This window comes from Strigops habroptila, chromosome 6, assembly GCF_004027225.2.
Source record: "Strigops habroptila isolate Jane chromosome 6, bStrHab1.2.pri, whole genome shotgun sequence".
Lineage (NCBI taxonomy): Eukaryota > Metazoa > Chordata > Aves > Psittaciformes > Psittacidae > Strigops > Strigops habroptila.
In genome coordinates, this window is record NC_044282.2 from 64,982,902 (window position 1) to 64,999,708 (window position 16,807).

At 57.9% G+C, this 16,807-nt stretch overlaps 3 protein-coding genes across 23 annotated transcripts in view; 2 read left to right on the forward strand and 1 right to left on the reverse strand.

Annotated features, from left to right (window-relative positions):
• EHBP1 (EH domain binding protein 1) overlaps nucleotides 1-3,004 on the forward strand; it is a 225,460-nt gene extending 222,456 nt beyond the window's left edge. For 14 of the 16 annotated variants that reach the window (XM_030489115.1, XM_030489118.2, XM_030489120.2 and 11 more), the window contains 2 exons: nucleotides 1,706-1,820; nucleotides 1,966-2,622. In XM_030489115.1, coding sequence (XP_030344975.1) covers nucleotides 1,706-1,820; nucleotides 1,966-2,056 — 206 coding nt within the window. In that variant the 3' untranslated portion in view covers nucleotides 2,057-2,622. Of the gene's footprint in view, nucleotides 1-1,705; nucleotides 1,821-1,965 lie in introns of all 16 variants that reach the window. The other 2 variants (XM_030489114.2, XM_030489130.2) reach the window with 1 other exon arrangement.
• Nucleotides 3,005-5,600: 2,596 nt separating this feature from the next.
• OTX1 (orthodenticle homeobox 1) lies at nucleotides 5,601-10,248 on the forward strand. 2 transcript variants are annotated; one of them, XM_030489899.1, is made up of 4 exons: nucleotides 5,601-5,649; nucleotides 6,833-7,322; nucleotides 7,850-8,001; nucleotides 8,682-10,248. In XM_030489899.1, the coding sequence occupies exons 2-4, from the start codon at nucleotides 7,226-7,228 to the stop codon at nucleotides 9,438-9,440; spliced, it is 1,008 nt and encodes a 335-aa protein (XP_030345759.1). In that variant the 5' UTR covers nucleotides 5,601-5,649; nucleotides 6,833-7,225; the 3' UTR covers nucleotides 9,441-10,248. The 2 variants fall into 2 exon arrangements, with proteins under 2 accessions (XP_030345759.1, XP_030345760.1); XM_030489900.1 differs by having other exon boundaries at nucleotides 5,608-5,924.
• Nucleotides 10,249-14,767: 4,519 nt separating this feature from the next.
• The window catches only part of WDPCP (WD repeat containing planar cell polarity effector), a 154,979-nt gene continuing 152,939 nt past the window's right edge, over nucleotides 14,768-16,807 (reverse strand). For all 5 annotated transcript variants that reach the window (XM_030489182.1, XM_030489184.1, XM_030489186.1 and 2 more), the window contains one exon: nucleotides 14,768-15,787. In XM_030489182.1, coding sequence (XP_030345042.1) covers nucleotides 15,737-15,787 — 51 coding nt within the window. In that variant the 3' untranslated portion in view covers nucleotides 14,768-15,736. The remainder of the gene's footprint in view (nucleotides 15,788-16,807) is intronic.

Below are 16,807 nucleotides of genomic sequence, written 5' to 3' on the forward strand. Positions count from 1 at the left end.
CCAAATTAAAGCAGCTTTGTCGCAGGAGAAATGGCTTAGATTACCCGTGATTTTGGCTGGTAGCTTCAGTTCTAATCTGAGCACACCTGGAAAATCATTTCCTTAGCAACGGGAAGCAATACATTTAAAAGAGAAAAAGAGGAAGAAAAGGAAGGAGAGAAAGGAAAATAAGGAGAAAAAGGAGGAAAAGAAAGAGAAGAGGAGAAAAACTCCTGGGAAGTTTTGGCAGTTCCCAGCCAGGCCGATGCTCAGGGAAGGGCTCCCCACTTGCGAGAGGCTTCCATGCGTGTTCTCCTCTCCCGAGTGTGCCCGCACACACGTGTCAGTGGGGGTCTTCCCTGCGTGCGTGGGGACTCGTCACTCACTCGTGGGCCCAGGCGGACGGCGAGGGCGCGATAAAAGCGGTTACACATTCCTGCCTCTCTGCCGCTCTTCCAACCTTTATTGCATGATGATGCATCTAATTTTTAATTTGTAAATACAAGGCTGAATTCCCTCCAGCACTACTTGCTTTCATACAGCTTCTGAGCAGTTTGCTGTCTTGAATAAATTTGGCTTTGGAGGGGGGTCAGGGGGATTTGAACCACCGCATTCTTGCGGGGTTTGTGAAGATTCACATGGTAACCGGTGGTGAGCATTGTTCGGGTTATCTGAATAAGCACCAGCCATGTGAGTTTTAACATGATCGCCCAGGGCAATGGAGAGCGCGGGGAGAAAGCCAAAAGGACTGCACCCTCTCTCCCCTTCGCCTTCGGGAAGCGCAGCCGGCGAGGAGGAGGAGGAGGAGGAGAAGGAGAAGGAGGAAGGGGAAGGGCGGGGGGACACCGCCGGGCCGGTGGCGACGGCTTCTCCCGGTGGTGGGTTTTTTTGGAGCCGGTGTCCTCTTTCCCTCCCGCTCCTCATTTGTCCTGCTATCTCTCTCATCATCTCCTGCTCCTGCTTTTCATTGTTTACCTTCTTAATGAGGGAGGCGGGGAAGGCCGGGGCTTGACTGACAGCGACAAGCCCTTACGGACCGGCTGGAGGGCCGGAGGCTGCGGGGCGGCCCCGGGGGGCTGCGGCGTGCGGGGCCGGGAAAAATCCCTTCGGGAAAAGCGGGGCGGCCCCGGGCTCCGCTGCGGGCCAGCGCCGGGGGGGAGTGGGCCCCGCGCTACTTTGTAGCAAGTGTATTTTTACTTCAAAGCGGAAAATGCTAATTAACTGATACCTGCTTTTAAAGTTACTGCGAAGCATATGGTGCTCAGTGTGAGATTCCTCCGGCTGCTCAGAGCAAGCGAGGAATTAGCGAAGAAGAGAGCCGGGATGCAGGGAAACGGGGCTTTGCTCCTAGGAGGGGAAACTTGGTAAATGTCGGTGCCCGTCCAGGAAAAACAGTCGTGAAAGGCAAAGTTGTTGATGATGATAATAATAGTAGTAGTAATAATAATAATAGCAACAATAATATATAATACAAAAAAAAACAAAACAAAAAAAGGGAGAGGGAACCCAAACAACCCCAAAGTCGCCTCTGAGCTCCCCCAGGCCGGGTGACAGGGAGGCAAAACGCCGGTGGGTTGTGCCTGGCTTTGCGGTAGTGCCCGCTGGGGAGAGCGGCACCGCCGGGCCGGGTCGTACCGGGCTGTACCGTGTCGGGCTCCCCGCCGCAGCGGCGCCGGGCCCCGGCAGCCCCTGACCGGTGTGTGTGTGTTTCGGTTTTCTCCCGCAGACTGGCAGAAGACGGAGGCGCAGAAGAGGCGAGAGCAGCTTCTGCTGGACGAACTCGTTATTCTCGTTAACAAACGGGACGCGCTGGTCAGGGACCTGGACGCCCAGGAGAAGCAGTGAGTCGGGAGAACGAACGGGGTGGGGGGGCGGTCCCCTTCCCCACGGGAAGTTTGGGACGAGTCCGAGGGCGCCGTGGCCGTGGCCGGATCTCGTTGCGGCCACGCAGCCTCTCACCGCGCCTCCCGCCGCCTCTCTCCGCAGGGCCGAGGAAGAGGACGAGCATTTGGAGAGGACTCTCGAGCAAAACAAAGGCAAGATGGCCAAGAAAGAAGAGAAATGCGTCCTCCAGTGAGCGGCCTTCCCGCGGCGGTGGCGAAATCGCAGCGCGGCTCTTTCTTATGTTTTTAAAATGCCGACACGAGACTGGAAAGAAAAAAAAAAAAAAAAGAAAAAGAGAAAAAAAAAAAGATGTTTTGAAAAGGAAAAAAAAAAAAAATTAAAACTTTTTCCATTTTCTTAGGCCAGATCTAGGCTGCGCCGGGCCCCGCTCCGTTGTTTTTTGGTTTCCACTCAAGCGAACTCGCGTTGTGCCAGGGTTTCCGTGTGGGCTCAGCTCTCCTGCCGAAAGGCTTTGAAACGAAATCGCCGAGACCCCGGGTGTGCGGCGATGCCGGAGATGTGCGGAGGAGCAGAAGAAAGAAAGTCTGTCCTGGTTGCTGTAGCTGGAGGAGGGCTGAGTTTTGAAATAAATATGTTTTTGTCGTAATAGGATTAGAGAGGGGGATATAGGAAAAAAAAAAATATCATTGGGAATGGTTTCATCTAGTCCTGCCATATGTAATACTTAATAAGCTACCTACATTTTATAGTTAGGTCCGATCCACCCCAGTTATTATTATTAAAAATGTGCTGTATTTACCAGTGTTTTATTTCAGCAGTTTTACATTTCCCCGGGAGCAGAGCTGAGCCGCTCTGCTTTGCTCGGGGGGTTCCTCCGCCGGAGTCAGCGCAGAGCCCGGGGAGCGGCAGGGACCGGCTCGGGGCAGAGGCCGGCCCGGCCCGGCCCGGCCCGGTGCCTCCCCCCGCGTCCTCCGCGGGCCCGGGCCGCCGCTCCGCGTTATTTATTGCGCCCGGGCCGCGTCCCCCACGCGGCCGCCCCCCCCCCCCCGTCCCCCGCCGTGTGTCCCCACGCGTGTCCCGCGCTCGCATCGTCCCTTCGTGGAGCTCGTCTCGTTTATTTATTACAATACCGAGTCATATATAAGATTTTCAATAAAAACCGAATCTTTCTTACCGTAAACTGCTGCTTTCCTCTTTACCTGGGATACTCCTTCATCCCTCCCTCCATTCCTCCTGCGCCGGCCGGGGAGGGGGTCCCGGACCCCGAGAAGGGCCCGACCCGCGGGGGGCAGCGGGACCCGCCGCCCCGGCCCGCCCCGGCCGCCGCCGCTTCGCCAACGCAACGAAACCCACCAGAGGGAAAAGTTTTTCGTTTGCTTTTGATAAAACGCAACTCGCGGAGGGGGAGGTAAAACTTTTCGCGGCGGGGCCGATGCCGGCCGGCGCGGGGGATGCGCGGGCAAAGCCGCGGCCGCGCAAGGAGCGCACCCGCGGGGAGCGGGGCCGAAGGGAGCCCAAACCCTGCTGCCGCCCGGGAGGTACCCCCCGACCCCAACATCGCTGGCGGCTCCGGGTGCAGCTGCGACCCGAGCCCACTACAACGTCACCCGGGAGGAGGGGGCGCCCGGCCTTGAGCGAGCGGCCGCCGGGCCGGGGGGTTTTGCCGGTTCCCGCTGGTGGCTTTGATCCCGTGAGAAGTTGAGGGGGATGCGGGGAGCGCCCCGCCGCCGGCTCCGGCGTGACCCTCGGCCTAATCACAAAAATACAGATGCTGGGGACGGGGGGGAGGCGCGCTCCTAGAGCTCCGCGGCCGCGGAGGGCAGCGGAGGGGAGCGGAGACTGGAGAGCAGCAAAGACCGCGGCGCTGCCTGCCAGGTGGGCACCAGGAGCTGCTGATCCCGAACCTTGGGGCTGCCCCCGGGAGTGAAGGGGGGGTCGCGGGCGCACATCACCCCCTCATGCCCCAGGGCCGGTGCTTGTCTGTCTTTACAGCGAGAAAAGTAACTCAGTCCCCGGGTTGAGGGAAAAATAGGTGTGTGTCTGTGTCCCTTCTGCTCCCATCCCGGGATCGGGCCGCAAGAGCCCCCCCGCCCCGTGTCCGGCCCGAGCTGTCCCCCTTGCCCCCACCGCAACCGCAGCCCAGCCCCCCGCCCGCCCGCAGCCCCGACCTTACCTGGGCGCAGCGGGGAGGGCGCAGCTCCGTCCGGCGGAGGGGACGGGACGGGGGGGCCGGAGTGAGCTGGGACCGACCTCTCGGGGGGCGGTGAGCCCCGCGCCCGCCCTGCCCGCAGCCCCGGCCGAGCCGGCGGGGAGGCGCCCGCGGGGGGCGGGGGGGTGCTGGGCAGCCGCGGTGGTTGTGAGTGTGTTTGGGGGGGCACAGATCTCCCGGTGTGGGGAGGGAGCCCAGGGGGGCGGCCGCTGCCCGCCAGGACCGGGGCCGCCCCGGCGGGCGAAATCATGGGACGGCGGCGGGGGGAGCGCAGCCCGGCCGGGAACTGCCCCGGCTGGACGGGGGCAAAACGGGGGGATTGGAGGGAGGGGAACTGCCCCCCTAAATCATTCCTCCTCCCTCGTCCTCCTCCCTTTGCTTTTTGTGAATGGGCCGCGGCGCCTTTGTTGAGGGGAGAAGTGCCCGTGTCGCTGACTTCTGTGGGCGAGCGGAGGAGCTTGTAAACCTCCTTTTCTCTGCCCCCCTCGGCCCATCGTCACCCTCCCGCCCGGATTAGACGGTTCCCTCCTGTCCCGGGAAAAAGGGGAAAAGAAGGGAAAAAAAAAAGGAAAATGGGGGGGAAGGAGGAAACCCGCGCTTTGGTGTGGCCGGCGGGCAGCGCCTTTGAACATTAGCTCGCTTTCAGCTCCCACTGCAATTAGAGGGAGTTGATTTGGGGAGACCAACAAAAGCCGCGCACCGGAGCCCTCGTTAGAGGTCCAGGGCCGCTCCGCCGCCCGCGCGGCTGCAGCGCTACGCTCCGCGTTCTCCCCAGCTCCGCGCACCGGCCGCGGCGCTCCGCTGTCGCCGCCGCTGCGGGAAGAGTCGGGCTACTCGGAGGGGTGCGGAGCGGTGAGTGCCGTCCCGTCCCGTCCCCCCCGACCCGGCCCAGCTCCCGGCCGCTCCCGGGTCCCCCCTTGGCGCGGAGCAGCCGCTGAACCCGGGACTCGCGGGGAAAGGTGCGGCCGCTGTCTCTGTATTCTTATTGTAAAGCACAAAGTTTGGGCGAGTCTCTAGACACCGGGGGGGGGGGCCGGGACCCCGCTTCCCCCGGCTCCCCGCCGCTCTCCGCTGCTCCCTACACCATCCCCGCCTCCAGCAGCGCCCTCCGCTCCGGCCCACGCGGCCGCCGAAACTTTTCCGCGGTCCCTCTGACGGCGGGCACGGAGCAGCGCAGCGGGCTGCCGGGGGAAGGGGCAGAACTGCGCGGGCGCGGAGCAGCTCCCCCAGCACAACTTCTCTGACGATTCCCACCCGCTCCCATCCCCTCCGCGGAGGTTACGCGGGGTCCTGCTCGCTCACCCCCCTCCCCGCTCCACCCTCTGTGCTCCGCCACTCGCTCTCCGCACCGCCGGGGCCGGGTCGGGCGCGCCGGCGGCGGGTGCGCGGGGGAGCGCGGAGTGGCGCGGGGCGGGGGGGGGGGCGCGGAGGGAGCCGTCGCCCTGCGCTGCCATTGCCCGGGCGGCTGTCAGTCAGGCGGGGAGCGGCCGGGGATTGGCGCCGGGCTGGTTACGCAGATGCTTTGCGCGCACATACAAGGGTAGGGCCGGGGGTAGGTGATCAATCCTCATCAGGGCCGCGGCTCCATCGCCCCGACAGCGCGGGCCGCCGGCAAGGTAACGCGGGGCGCACCGGCAAGTTGGGGGTGCGCGTCTCGGCCTCGGGCATTGCCCCCCCGGCCCCCTCCCCAGCCCGCCCCCCCGCCCGCCCCCTCCGCGCCCCCCGCCCGCTCCGCCCTGCCTCGCGCACAGCCCCCGCCGCTCCGCAGGTGGCCGCGCAGGTGAGGCGGGACGGTGCGGCTCGATCCGCGCTCCCCGACGGGGCGGCCGGCGGCGGGACGGAGCGGAGCGGCCCCGCGGCACCGCCACCCGCACCTGGGGTGCTTGTGTCTGTGAGTGTGCGATGGGGGATAATGGGGGGGGGGCACGGCCGGGATGCGGCTGCCCCGGGGTTTTCGTCTTTTCTCTCTTCTTTTCCCCCTTCATTTCCCCTCCTTTTCCACTCTTTCGCCGCCCGGGACCGTCCCGCTCCGGCGCGCTCACCGGCAAAGTTATGCAACGCCGGGTTACGGCGCTGCCGCTCGCCCTGCGCCCGGTCCCGGCCTGCCGAGGGGTGCTCCTCACCCTCACCCAAAACTTACCCCCGCACCCACCCTCACTGGCCGGGCCGGGCCGGGCTGCCCGCGGTGCCCTCGGGCGGGTCCCGGCCTCGGCAGCGGGGGCCGTCCCCGGGGCTCGGCGGGGCCGCACGGGGTCTCTCCGCCCCTTCCTCCCCTTCGCGTTTATCTGCCGCTTTTTGCCACCGAGCCCGGCCGCTGCCTCCCAGCCGGCGGCCTCCGGGTCCCGCCTGTCTCTCGCTCCGGCTCTGCCGGAGCCCCCCAGCCCGGGGCCGGGCCCCGCCGCCGTCCCGGCGCCCGCTCGGGTGCCTACGCGCTTTTCCCCTTTTTAACTCTTATCCATTTCTAATTAAAACGTCCCCGTCTGCTCGCTTTTAAATTAATTATACTTCCCTCCTCTAGTACCTCCTTTTGATTCCTAATCCAATTATCTTTTTAAATAATTGCTTTATCTCTCCCCATCGCCGGGCACTGTTGCCTCTCGGCGCTTGGACGCAACGCGCTTTCGTTTGCAACAAAATACTACTGATAATATCACTAATAAAATTCACAACTCAAGGCCGCCGGCCGGGACCCCCGCGCCGGGTGCGAGCAGCGCTGCGGCCGCCGAGCCCCCGGGGCGCCCATCGGCAGGACTCGGGGCGGCCGGACCCCTAACCCGCCTCTCTCCGCTCTCTCCCCAGGCGCTCCGGCCTCGCTTCTGCGCGGGGAAGAAATCAGACTTTTTGTTTCCCGATCCTCGTTGTTTTATTTTTTTCTTCCTTTTTTTCCCCCTATTCCTTTGCTGCGATCGCTTGAGGACCTCGCGGCGGTGACGGCGGGACGGAACGAAACAAACTCCTTTACGCCAATGTTGTGCTTCGTTTCTTCGTTTTGAAATTATTTTTGGCTTTTACAGTTTTTTGCCTCTTGTTTGGGTTTTTTTCGGGGGTTCTTTTTGTTGGGGCTTTTTTTTTTCCCCCTCCTTTCCCCCTCCCCACACTTTTGATTTTTTCTTTTTTTTTTTTTTTTTTATTATTATTATAATTATTTCTTTTTTCTGCGGGACTTTGGAGGAAACCTGCCCGGCTTTTAGCATGATGTCGTACCTTAAACAGCCCCCTTACGGCATGAACGGGCTGGGGCTGACGGGCCCCGCCATGGACCTGCTGCATCCCTCCGTGGGGTACCCCGGTGAGTGCCGGCGCTGCGGACCTCTCCACCCTCCCCGGTGCACCCCCTGCTCCAGCGGTGGGGAGAAGCTCCTTCCCGGTAGTGTTTGGGGTGGGCTGTGGGGTGGGTGCTCCCATTTGCCCGCACCCCTGGCTGGGGACAGCAAGGCGGGGGGGACAGCATCGGGTTCGGCTGAATTTCCCCTCATTCCTGGGGCTTCTTCGTTCCGGCGGGGATTTTTAAGGCTAGAAAAGCTTTAAAGCAACAAAAAAAGTAGATTCACTTCGACACAACGAAATTTCCCCGGTGCTCCCCCCGGGGCCGGGCCTGCCCGTTCCTCAGCCGTGTGCAGACTGTTGTGCCTGCAGCAGGGCAGTGCCCGCTGCCGCGGGGCCGAGCTGTGCGGGGGGCACCGCGGTTCCTCGGGGTGGGAGGCAGGGATGCTTCCCCGGCCCTTCTCCTGCGGGGTGCCGGGGCTGCAGCCATGCCCGGGGCTGCGGGAGGTGTGTGGGGCCCGGTGTGACCGGCGTGGTGATGCTCGTCCCCAGCCACCCCGCGGAAGCAGCGGCGGGAGCGCACCACCTTCACCCGCTCGCAGCTGGACGTGCTGGAGGCACTCTTCGCCAAGACCCGGTACCCCGACATCTTCATGCGGGAGGAGGTTGCCCTGAAGATCAACCTGCCCGAATCCCGAGTCCAGGTAAGGGACCTGTTGAGCTGGGTTGGGGGGATGTGGGGCATCCCGGGTCGGCTGGCGCCACTTGAACCCAGCTCTCGCTCCAGGCTCGTCCCTGTTTCCTTGGAGGTGGAATGTGTGTGAACTCCCGGCCACTTGTCTGTCCCGCCTTGGGGGCATTCAGGCAAAGGGGGGCTTTTGTTTTTCTTTCTTATCCTCTTATTAATTTTCTTGTTATTAATATTTCTCTGCGCCACTCCATCTGCCCCAGGATGTAGCAGCCCCACTCCTGGGTGCTTCCAGGGGTGCTCCCTCCAGCACTGCTCCCTGCATGGTGAAGCCCAGCGGGGTGGGATATGCAGGCAGCAACCTGCACAGGATCTGTCCCCTAAACCTATATTTTATCATGGTGCTGGGAACACGCATGAGCTGGGACTCCCCGGCTGCTGTCCCCGGGCACCTGTGCTTGCGCAGGATGCAGGGCGACCGGGTGCCGGTCAGAGGCGGAGTTTTTATGGGGTGCGGGCGTGAGCGGTGCTAATGGCTGGGTGTGTGTGCTGGGAGAACTGGAGCTGGGGTGAGGTTGGTTGTGTGCTGCCGGGGTGAGGAGGGGCGGCAGGGCAAGTGGAGGGCCTCTGGCAGCAGCCTCTGGCCCCCTCCTCGCCCTGCTGCTCATCCCATTGCACTCCATTTTGCCTCCCCAGGTCTGGTTCAAGAACCGCCGTGCCAAGTGCCGGCAGCAGCAGCAGAGCGGCGGCGGGGCCAAGAGCCGTCCGGCCAAGAAGAAATCCTCGCCGGCTCGCGAGAGCTCGGGTTCGGAGAGCAGCGGGCAGTTCACGCCGCCGGCCGCGGCCTCCAGCTCAGCCTCCTCTTCCTCCTCCAGCTCGGCCTCGTCAGCCCCGGCGGGTGCCCCGGCATCTCTCAGCGCCCCGGCATCGTCCATCTGGAGCCCGGCGTCCATCTCTCCTGGCGCGGCACCAGCAGGGGTGACGGTGCCTGAGCCCCTGCCACCGGCCGCCGCATCCTGCATGCAACGCGCCGGCCCCGCTGCTGCCGCTGCCTCCGCCAGCTACCCCGTGTCCTATGGCCAAGGCGGGGGGTACGGGCAGGGTTACCCCGCGCCGCCCTCCTCATCCTATTTCGGAGGCGTGGATTGCAGCTCCTACCTGGCGCCCATGCACTCCCACCACCATCCCCACCAGCTCAGCCCCATGGGGCCCTCCTCAGTGCCCGGCCACCATCACCACCACCCGCTGAGCCAGAGCTCGGGCCACCACCACCATCATCACCATCACCACCACCATCAGGGTTACGGCAGCACCGGGCTGCCCTTCAACTCCTCCGACTGCCTGGACTACAAGGAGCCTGCTGCTGCCGCCGCTGCCTCCTGGAAGCTCAACTTCAACTCCCCCGACTGCCTCGACTACAAGGACCAGGCGTCCTGGCGCTTCCAGGTCTTGTGAGGGGCTGACCATCGTCCCCTCCAAGCAGCCATGGACCCCTCGCCCAGGGTCTTCCCACCACCTCCCGGGCAGGACTCTGGCTTCAGCTCTTCCTCCGTCTCCTCCTCTCCCCTCTTCATTTGCAGTGGTGATGCCCCAGGGTGGGGGTCCTGCCACCCCCATCTCTACTGACTGATATTTATTTGCTTTCTGCGCCCCTCCAGCGGGTTTATTATAATTATTATTTTTTTAAACGCAACAGAAGAGGAGTTTAAAAAAGAATAATAATACAAAGCCGAGCGTCTCCCCTGCTGCCCCCCGGGCAGAGGCGCAGGCTGGCTCCTGCCCTGCCGGTGCCCCCCCAAATTCAAGTGGGGACCCTCACACCCCCCTCCGGGTGCGGGAGCCCCCGGCTCGCCGGTCCTGTACAGCCTCTTGCCGCTGGGAGCGGCGGGAACGATGTAAATACTAGGTCCGTTCCAGTGACCACGATTATTTTTAGTTGATGCTGTCGGGTTGGCGTTTATCTAGAGTCTAACATGGAGCAGAACTTTAAAAAAATTCCTTTTTTTTTTTTTAATTTTAATTTTTTTCCCCCCAAAAACGAATCTTTCCCTGTCTCGTGTCCTCCGTCCATCCTCGAGGGCTCCGCACGAGCTCGGCCGTGCCGTCCCGGGGCTGGGGTGTGTGTTGGGGGGGGAGCAGCCCAAGGGGAGGCAAAGGGGGAGGGAAGGGCTGCCCAGGTGATCCGCAACCTGCAGACCAAAAACACCTGGAACTTTTGGAAAAAATAATAAAAAAATAATAAACAAGAAAAGACAAAAAAGCAGCTGAAAGTGAAAGTTTTGGTTTGTTTTGTAGGGGTGGAGTTGCAGGGGAAAGCGGCTCTGCTTTGGGGTTGTGCTTTTGGGGCATGACTTCTTGGGGGTGTGATTTTGGTTTGGCGGGGTGGTTTTTATTAGCCCCTTCTGTTGGTTGGTGCGTTTCCATGGGTCCGGGCTGCAGCCCTGTGTGCCCAGCTGCCCACCCGCTGCAGGTTGAGGCTTTCCAGCAGCTTTGCCCCATAGCAGGAGAGGGACCGTGTACGTGTGAATTTTGATGCCATAACCCCACACTTACCCCTACAACTGTAAGGCAACCTCCTCCTCCCCCCTTCTTTCCCCACCCCAATAAAATCCAAACTAATAAACGTGGTGGTGTCCTGTTCTCCTTCCTCCCACCCGCCACCTCCTCTTCCCCAGGAAACTTCCTTCCCTGGGAAATACTTCCCGGTGGGTCCCAGCAGGATGGGGGGGGTGTGTGTGTGATGAGTTTGTGAGTGCTCTGGAGGAGAGACCCACTGCTGCCTCTGCAGGTGTGGGCTGGGGACCTGCTTTGATGTTAATTGATGCTGTTAATTGGTTACTGATTTATTGCTGCACTGCGGTGCTGGTGGGACCCATGGGAAGCACAAATGGTGCCTAAAACAGCAATTCCCCTGCATCCAGTGGGGCAGCCCTGGTAACTTGGGACCCACGGGCAGACCTGGGGGGGTGGTGGGGTGCAAGGACCACTCAGACATACAACCATGCAGACAGACCTCTGACCCCCTGTGCAGGCAGGTGCAGGGAGGGATGCTCGGCATCCAAGCTTCCAGCCCTGGCTCTGGGCATTTCCCTCCTCAGCTGCTGCCGGCTGTGATCCAGCTGGGAAGAGAGGAGATGAAATATCTCTCATGACAATCTTCCCCCTTTTCTTCTCCCCAGACCTTCCTGCAGTTGTTGGAGGCTGTCTGCTGGCGCTGGGCTGTTCCCACTCTCATGGGACCAGGGCCGAGGGGACCGCTGCTACCCTGCTTGGGCCATTGCTGCACCAGTGTGTGAGTGTGGAGCATCCCCAAATTCCCTTCCTCCTCCCTGTGGTTTTGCAGCAGTGCCCACTGCAGCCGGGAGCTCTGGGGCCGGGCCGTGTGCCCCTATCCCTGGTGTGGAGGTACCAGTGTGCTCCTCTGGGCAGGGTTTGCACCTCCCTGTATCCCCCTGGGCATCCCGGTGGAGTGCGAATAAGGCTGGGAATGTGCTGCCGCGGCTGCTGGGAAATGGGCTGCAGTGGGAAAAGTAGGGGGGTCAGCCCCAGGAGCCACAAGCTCTGTGCATCCTTCCAGGGTCACAGCCACAGCACAGCCCCAAGGCAGGGGGTGACCAATAGCCTCCAGCACCCACATGGTGCAGCAGAGAGCTGGGAGGGGATGGGTACAGCTGAGTCGATTTTAGGTGATTTTTCTTTAAATGGTTCTTTTCCATGCTGTCTCAAGTGCATATATATATGCGTGTGTGTGTGTTTATATATTATGTGCACACACACACACATGTATTTAAGTATATTGTTGTACATCTATGTGTATCAAACAATGCCACCAACCTATGCATCCCCAAGCCCTTCATTTAAAGGGAAAAAGTTATTCACAGCCCTTCTGGAGCTGTAAAAAAACCCTATAAATCTGTGCTGAGCACAAAGTGAACCCAAGTTGCCCTCCCAGGTTTAGTGAGCACCTGAGAGACAGGAGCCAGCAGGTATGTAACACCCATCCCACACACTGCACCTTCCTTATGAACTGTGTTTCTTTAAAATGCAGTAAATCAGTGCTGCTGAGACACACAGCCAAGAGGGGAGCCTAAGCTTCATTTTTGGGGATATGGTCCTAAACCTCTCCATCCAGTGCCCCACAGCTCGGCTGGGCTCGGGGTCTGCTTCGCGGTTTGGGACTCCAAGGGGTGCTCGTGTCCCCCAGGACAAAATCCTCCTGCTTTGGGCACCCAGCAGCACCCACTGCTGCAGCCTGGTGGCTTCTCCAGCATCCCCCACACCACAAGGTGGGCTTTTTTCCTGTCCCACTGGTGCAGACCTGGAGCACGGCAGCGGGGCCAGTCGCTGAGCCCAGCTGGCGGCAGGGGCACAGAGGAGACTCTTTGAGATCACATCAAATAATGGCTTTGCCCTCACTGCCTGGCTTCATTTTTCTTTTTTTTTTTTTGTTGCATTTCTCTCAGCCCTGGAGTTTCTGCAAAGGTCGATATGCACAGCTCCATCAGGAACAGCCGGTTTGCTGGAAAACAACTAAACCTGCTTTTTTCTTTCCTCTTACATCAGGTAGAACCCCCCCGGAAAAAACCGCACGGTGACTAACCAGAGCGATGCCCTTTGGAGAGCCAAGCGCGGTCAGGTCTCATCCTCCCTCCACCACCCATGGGTGGGTGCCAGCAGCATGGGCAAGACATGACTTGTGCCCGCTGGTAGGCGAGCATGGGACAGGGAGGGTCATGCCCAGATTAGGGGGGCCCCAGCACCCCCCCATTTTGCTAGCCAGGACTTGGGTGGCGGAGCAGACATCTTCCACTGTGGGCTTCCCTGAGGCTGGAAGAGGCGCTGCCACCCAGAGCACAAGTCTTGGCAGGTAGGGCAGCGCTGGCTGCCGGTGCCCGGCTCTGTGAGCAGGCGCCGGCGGGATCGCGAGGCTTTCTTTGGGCAGCCTGGTTGTGAACGGGCTGCCTGGGTGACGGGTGCCTCGCGTCTGCAACAGGAACGCTGCTGGGTCCATGGCTACTATTAGGGGCTTTGTTTCTTGAAGAGCGTTTGCTGCTGGACCACGGTGCTGCCAGCGGCCCAGGGGCTGGTGCTGCGATGCCGGGTTACCTGGCTCAAGCCCGGTGAAGCTCCTGCCTCTCGCCTGAGTGCGGCAGCTGCCTCTGCACAGAGTGCCTGCTCCAAAGGCATTTGGTGCTTTCCTGCCTGTAAGTCCAGGGCCACGACTTTGAGGGGAAGAAGGGGGAAAGGAGGGGCAGAGGGGAAGAATATGACCCAGCTTGGGCTGTCAATAAGTTTTTATGTTGGTGCTCATGGACCTGAAATAATTTAAGATCTATTTGCTGTTACTGAAGTATTTGCTCTGAGTAGAGCCCCTGCTTGTAAAGCTTTGCTCCTGAACCCTCTGCTTGTGGTAGGGAGCTGTGACAGGCGATGATTTGAACGCCCTTAGAGGTACATGGCTGGGCAGAGGTGGGCAGAGGCTGGGCAGGGTTGCTGCTGGCCAGGGTGGGTGCAGGATGTGCTTTGGGGTCACGAAGTGTTATGGCTGAGCATGAATTAAATTATTATTAAAAAAATCCTATAAATTGTAAATTTCAGGAGCTGTACCCACTAACATGACTGACTACAGTTATTTTAAAGGCAGCCTTTCTGGCAAGGTGCAAAGAAAACAGATGATCCCAGCCAAATCAGGAGCCATTGCACTTGACCATTTGTGGCTTTCCCTGTGCTGACCTCTACGTTAGCCAGTCACTGCTAATTCATGCACTTTGAGTAGCAATTAATGCACATAAATTCCCACATTGTTTCCAAACCTGTTTTGAATTTGTCAGTAAAAATCTGTCAATGTAACTCCCAGCCGAGGAACCTGCTATACTGGAGAGCTCTTCTTTCATGTCGTATGGTACAGCACAAAAAGCTGCGGGGAAGGAGGAGGGTGAAAATGGTCAGAGAGCTGAAGCTGAAGGAAACCATATGTGTATTTCCAGTTAAATCCCTATTCAACACTTCCTTTTTTTTTCCAGGACAGACAGGACTTTTCCAAGAAAGCCATGAGAGGATTTTTTTTAATGAAAACCTGTGATTTTAGGAAACAGCATTCTGGATCTTATGTACATTTCTAGTATCACTTCCTGTATATTTTTAAGCTGAAATCCTCTTAGCATGCAAAGTAAATAGATTATGATATACTGAAGGATTAAGAATCACTGTCTGGTGTCAGATTAATCCCTCATATAGACCATCACTTGTACTGACAGAAATATGGCTGCAATTCAGCAAAATAGCTGTACGGCGAAGCAGTGCATCGCAGCATCTTATGCAGAACAAGTGCCCAGTTGCTGTGGTCCATCCTTGCACCGTGTGTTTTCCAGAAATTAAATATAAATCCATAGGACATTAAAGGTGTGTTCCTTTCCCAGTGCCACATGAAGCACTGCCATTGCAGGCACGGCTCTGCACAGGGAGCTGGTGCAGCAGCCTGCTCTGTTTCAAAGCTCTATTAATTTTCGCTTGTTGAGTGTACAAAACTCTACACATTGCAGCCCATTTTCTCCATTCAAACCACAAAACAAAAAGACTCCTTCAAATATACTCATGGAAAGGTGCTGGTTGGGATGAAGCGCCGAAATGGGTTGGGAGCTTTTCAGGCGCGATCAAAATCGCCTGTCGTGGACCAGAAATTCAGCAGGATTCTGGCTCACAGGGGAAATGACAGGGAGCACAAATATTTTATTTGGCTAAATGCAGAACATTTGTTAATAAAATATTTCTAATGGCTTGTGTTGTTTGGTTGATTTTTTTACATTGTGCTTTTATTTTCAGTCCATTCATCGTACAGATTTGTTCATCATACAAAACCGATTTCAAGAAGCTCACCGGCTTTGGGTTGCAACCATCCATTGCTCCCAAAAACTCCAGCTTAACCCACATGCATGCCTATGGTAGAACTCAAAAATCTGCATCAGTACATGCTGCACCCAATCAAATGGTGGGAAGAAAGACCTGCAGCGATGCTTGCCCCTCTCTTCACTGACAGAAAAAAACCGGAGGGCTGAAACAGGTTACGTTACCTTCTCAGTGAATTCTCTCTTCGTGGTTAGAGGAGGCAGATTAAAATCTGGACTCCAATGGAATGATGTTTAAGAGGCTCCACATCTTTTTTTCAAGGCAAAATAATGGTTATTCAACTAAGATGATATATCTAGATATGAAAATTGAGAGCATTCTTTGAAAAATGCTGCCGACTGTGAAAGGCTGCTCTTTCACAGAGGTATCCTGAGTGAAGATGTTATCTGCTGGTATCTCAACAGGACGGTTTTCAGAGCCTTAAGTGGAAATTCAAATCTGCTTCCAAGTGAAGATTGTTAAAATATATAATGCACAGAGAATTACAGACTTTCTTCTGAGAAGTTTATGGATTCATCCAAGAACCACCCCCAAATTTTTCAGCATTGCATTTGTATGGTAAAAGGGGAGCTGCAACTACTCGCTTTTTTGATGTTTTCGAATGACAGGATGAAAATGTCACCAAATTGCCCTCCGTAAGCAGACATGGAGCAGTTTGTGCATGGACACGTCTGTGCTAACTCAGAAATAGTTCAGAGGCCTAAGGGCAGACTATTTTCTAAGCCCAGTTTTTCATCTCCTGCTATAGGTCAGACGCAGGGCTGGCTGGAAGTTCGCTGAAGGACTTTCTGTGAACTTTACCACCTTGGTGAAGAAGTTTCTCCTACTTTGCTTTGGCAGCTCAGTCACACCAGCCCAAAGTGCACGACTTTGAGAGATCCGCTGTCTCCAGTCTCCTGTGGGGCACAAGACAGACAGGATCAGACAGGCTGCAGGGACAGGCACTGACGGATGGAAACATGGGTATCAGAAATACCATCCCAACCCAGGGAGAAGAGACAACTGCAGATACTGTCCCTCATCTGGCTCAGGAATGGAGGATGCAGCTCTAAAGCAGTGGAGACTGTTTTTATGATGCCCTTTTGCAATCCCACTCCCCTGCTGCTCTTGGGGAAACCAGGGGCTGCAGCTCCAGTGACTGCTCACAATGTCCCATGAGGTGGATATGGGGATGCAAGGGGCTGGGAGCTCCACTTGCTCCTGAGCCCCCTTCCCTGGCACTTGGAAACTTATCGGCAAAAATGAGACTTTAGATTTTTGTTACCTTTTAATTAAAACACGCTGTTAACACCACAAGGCTGGGTTAACGCCAGCGGGTACCGAGCCAGGTTTTCAAAGTTACACGGGGATATGGCATTTTGCATTCCTCATACAATGCAAATACGTGATTTAAGCACAAATTCCCTTTCTGCGCTCGGTGCCTGTGCAGGATAGAAATCCCAGCCCTCTGGTTTTGCAAAGGATGTGGCGATGGGGAGAATATGTGCCACAAATAGAGGTTATTTCATAATGCAGGCTAGCGTGCCTGCGAAATGCATGAAATACTTTGTCTTGGAAAGTGCTGTAGTCTAGTGAGTCATTGCTTTCTTTTGAATTACAGATGAGTAGCCAGCCCTTCACCATGCAAAGAAAAAAACTAGGTGTGGAGCTGAAAACAAAGGGAAATGTGTGTTTGTCCTGTCTCAGAGGGCAAGACACACTGGGTGGCGTGGGAAGGCGGAGTGGGCTCAGCCCCAGGAGGTGGCTGTCAGGGCTGTGTCAGGCTGTGGCAGCACTGGCAAGGGCAGACGGGACTCATGTGAGTAACTCCTGCTCCCTACCTTCAGGAAAGCGGAAAAAAAAATCCCCTAACTCTTGCAGCTTCATAAGGAACCTTTACCAGAGCAGCAGCTCCATCTCATGGCATGTGCATTTCA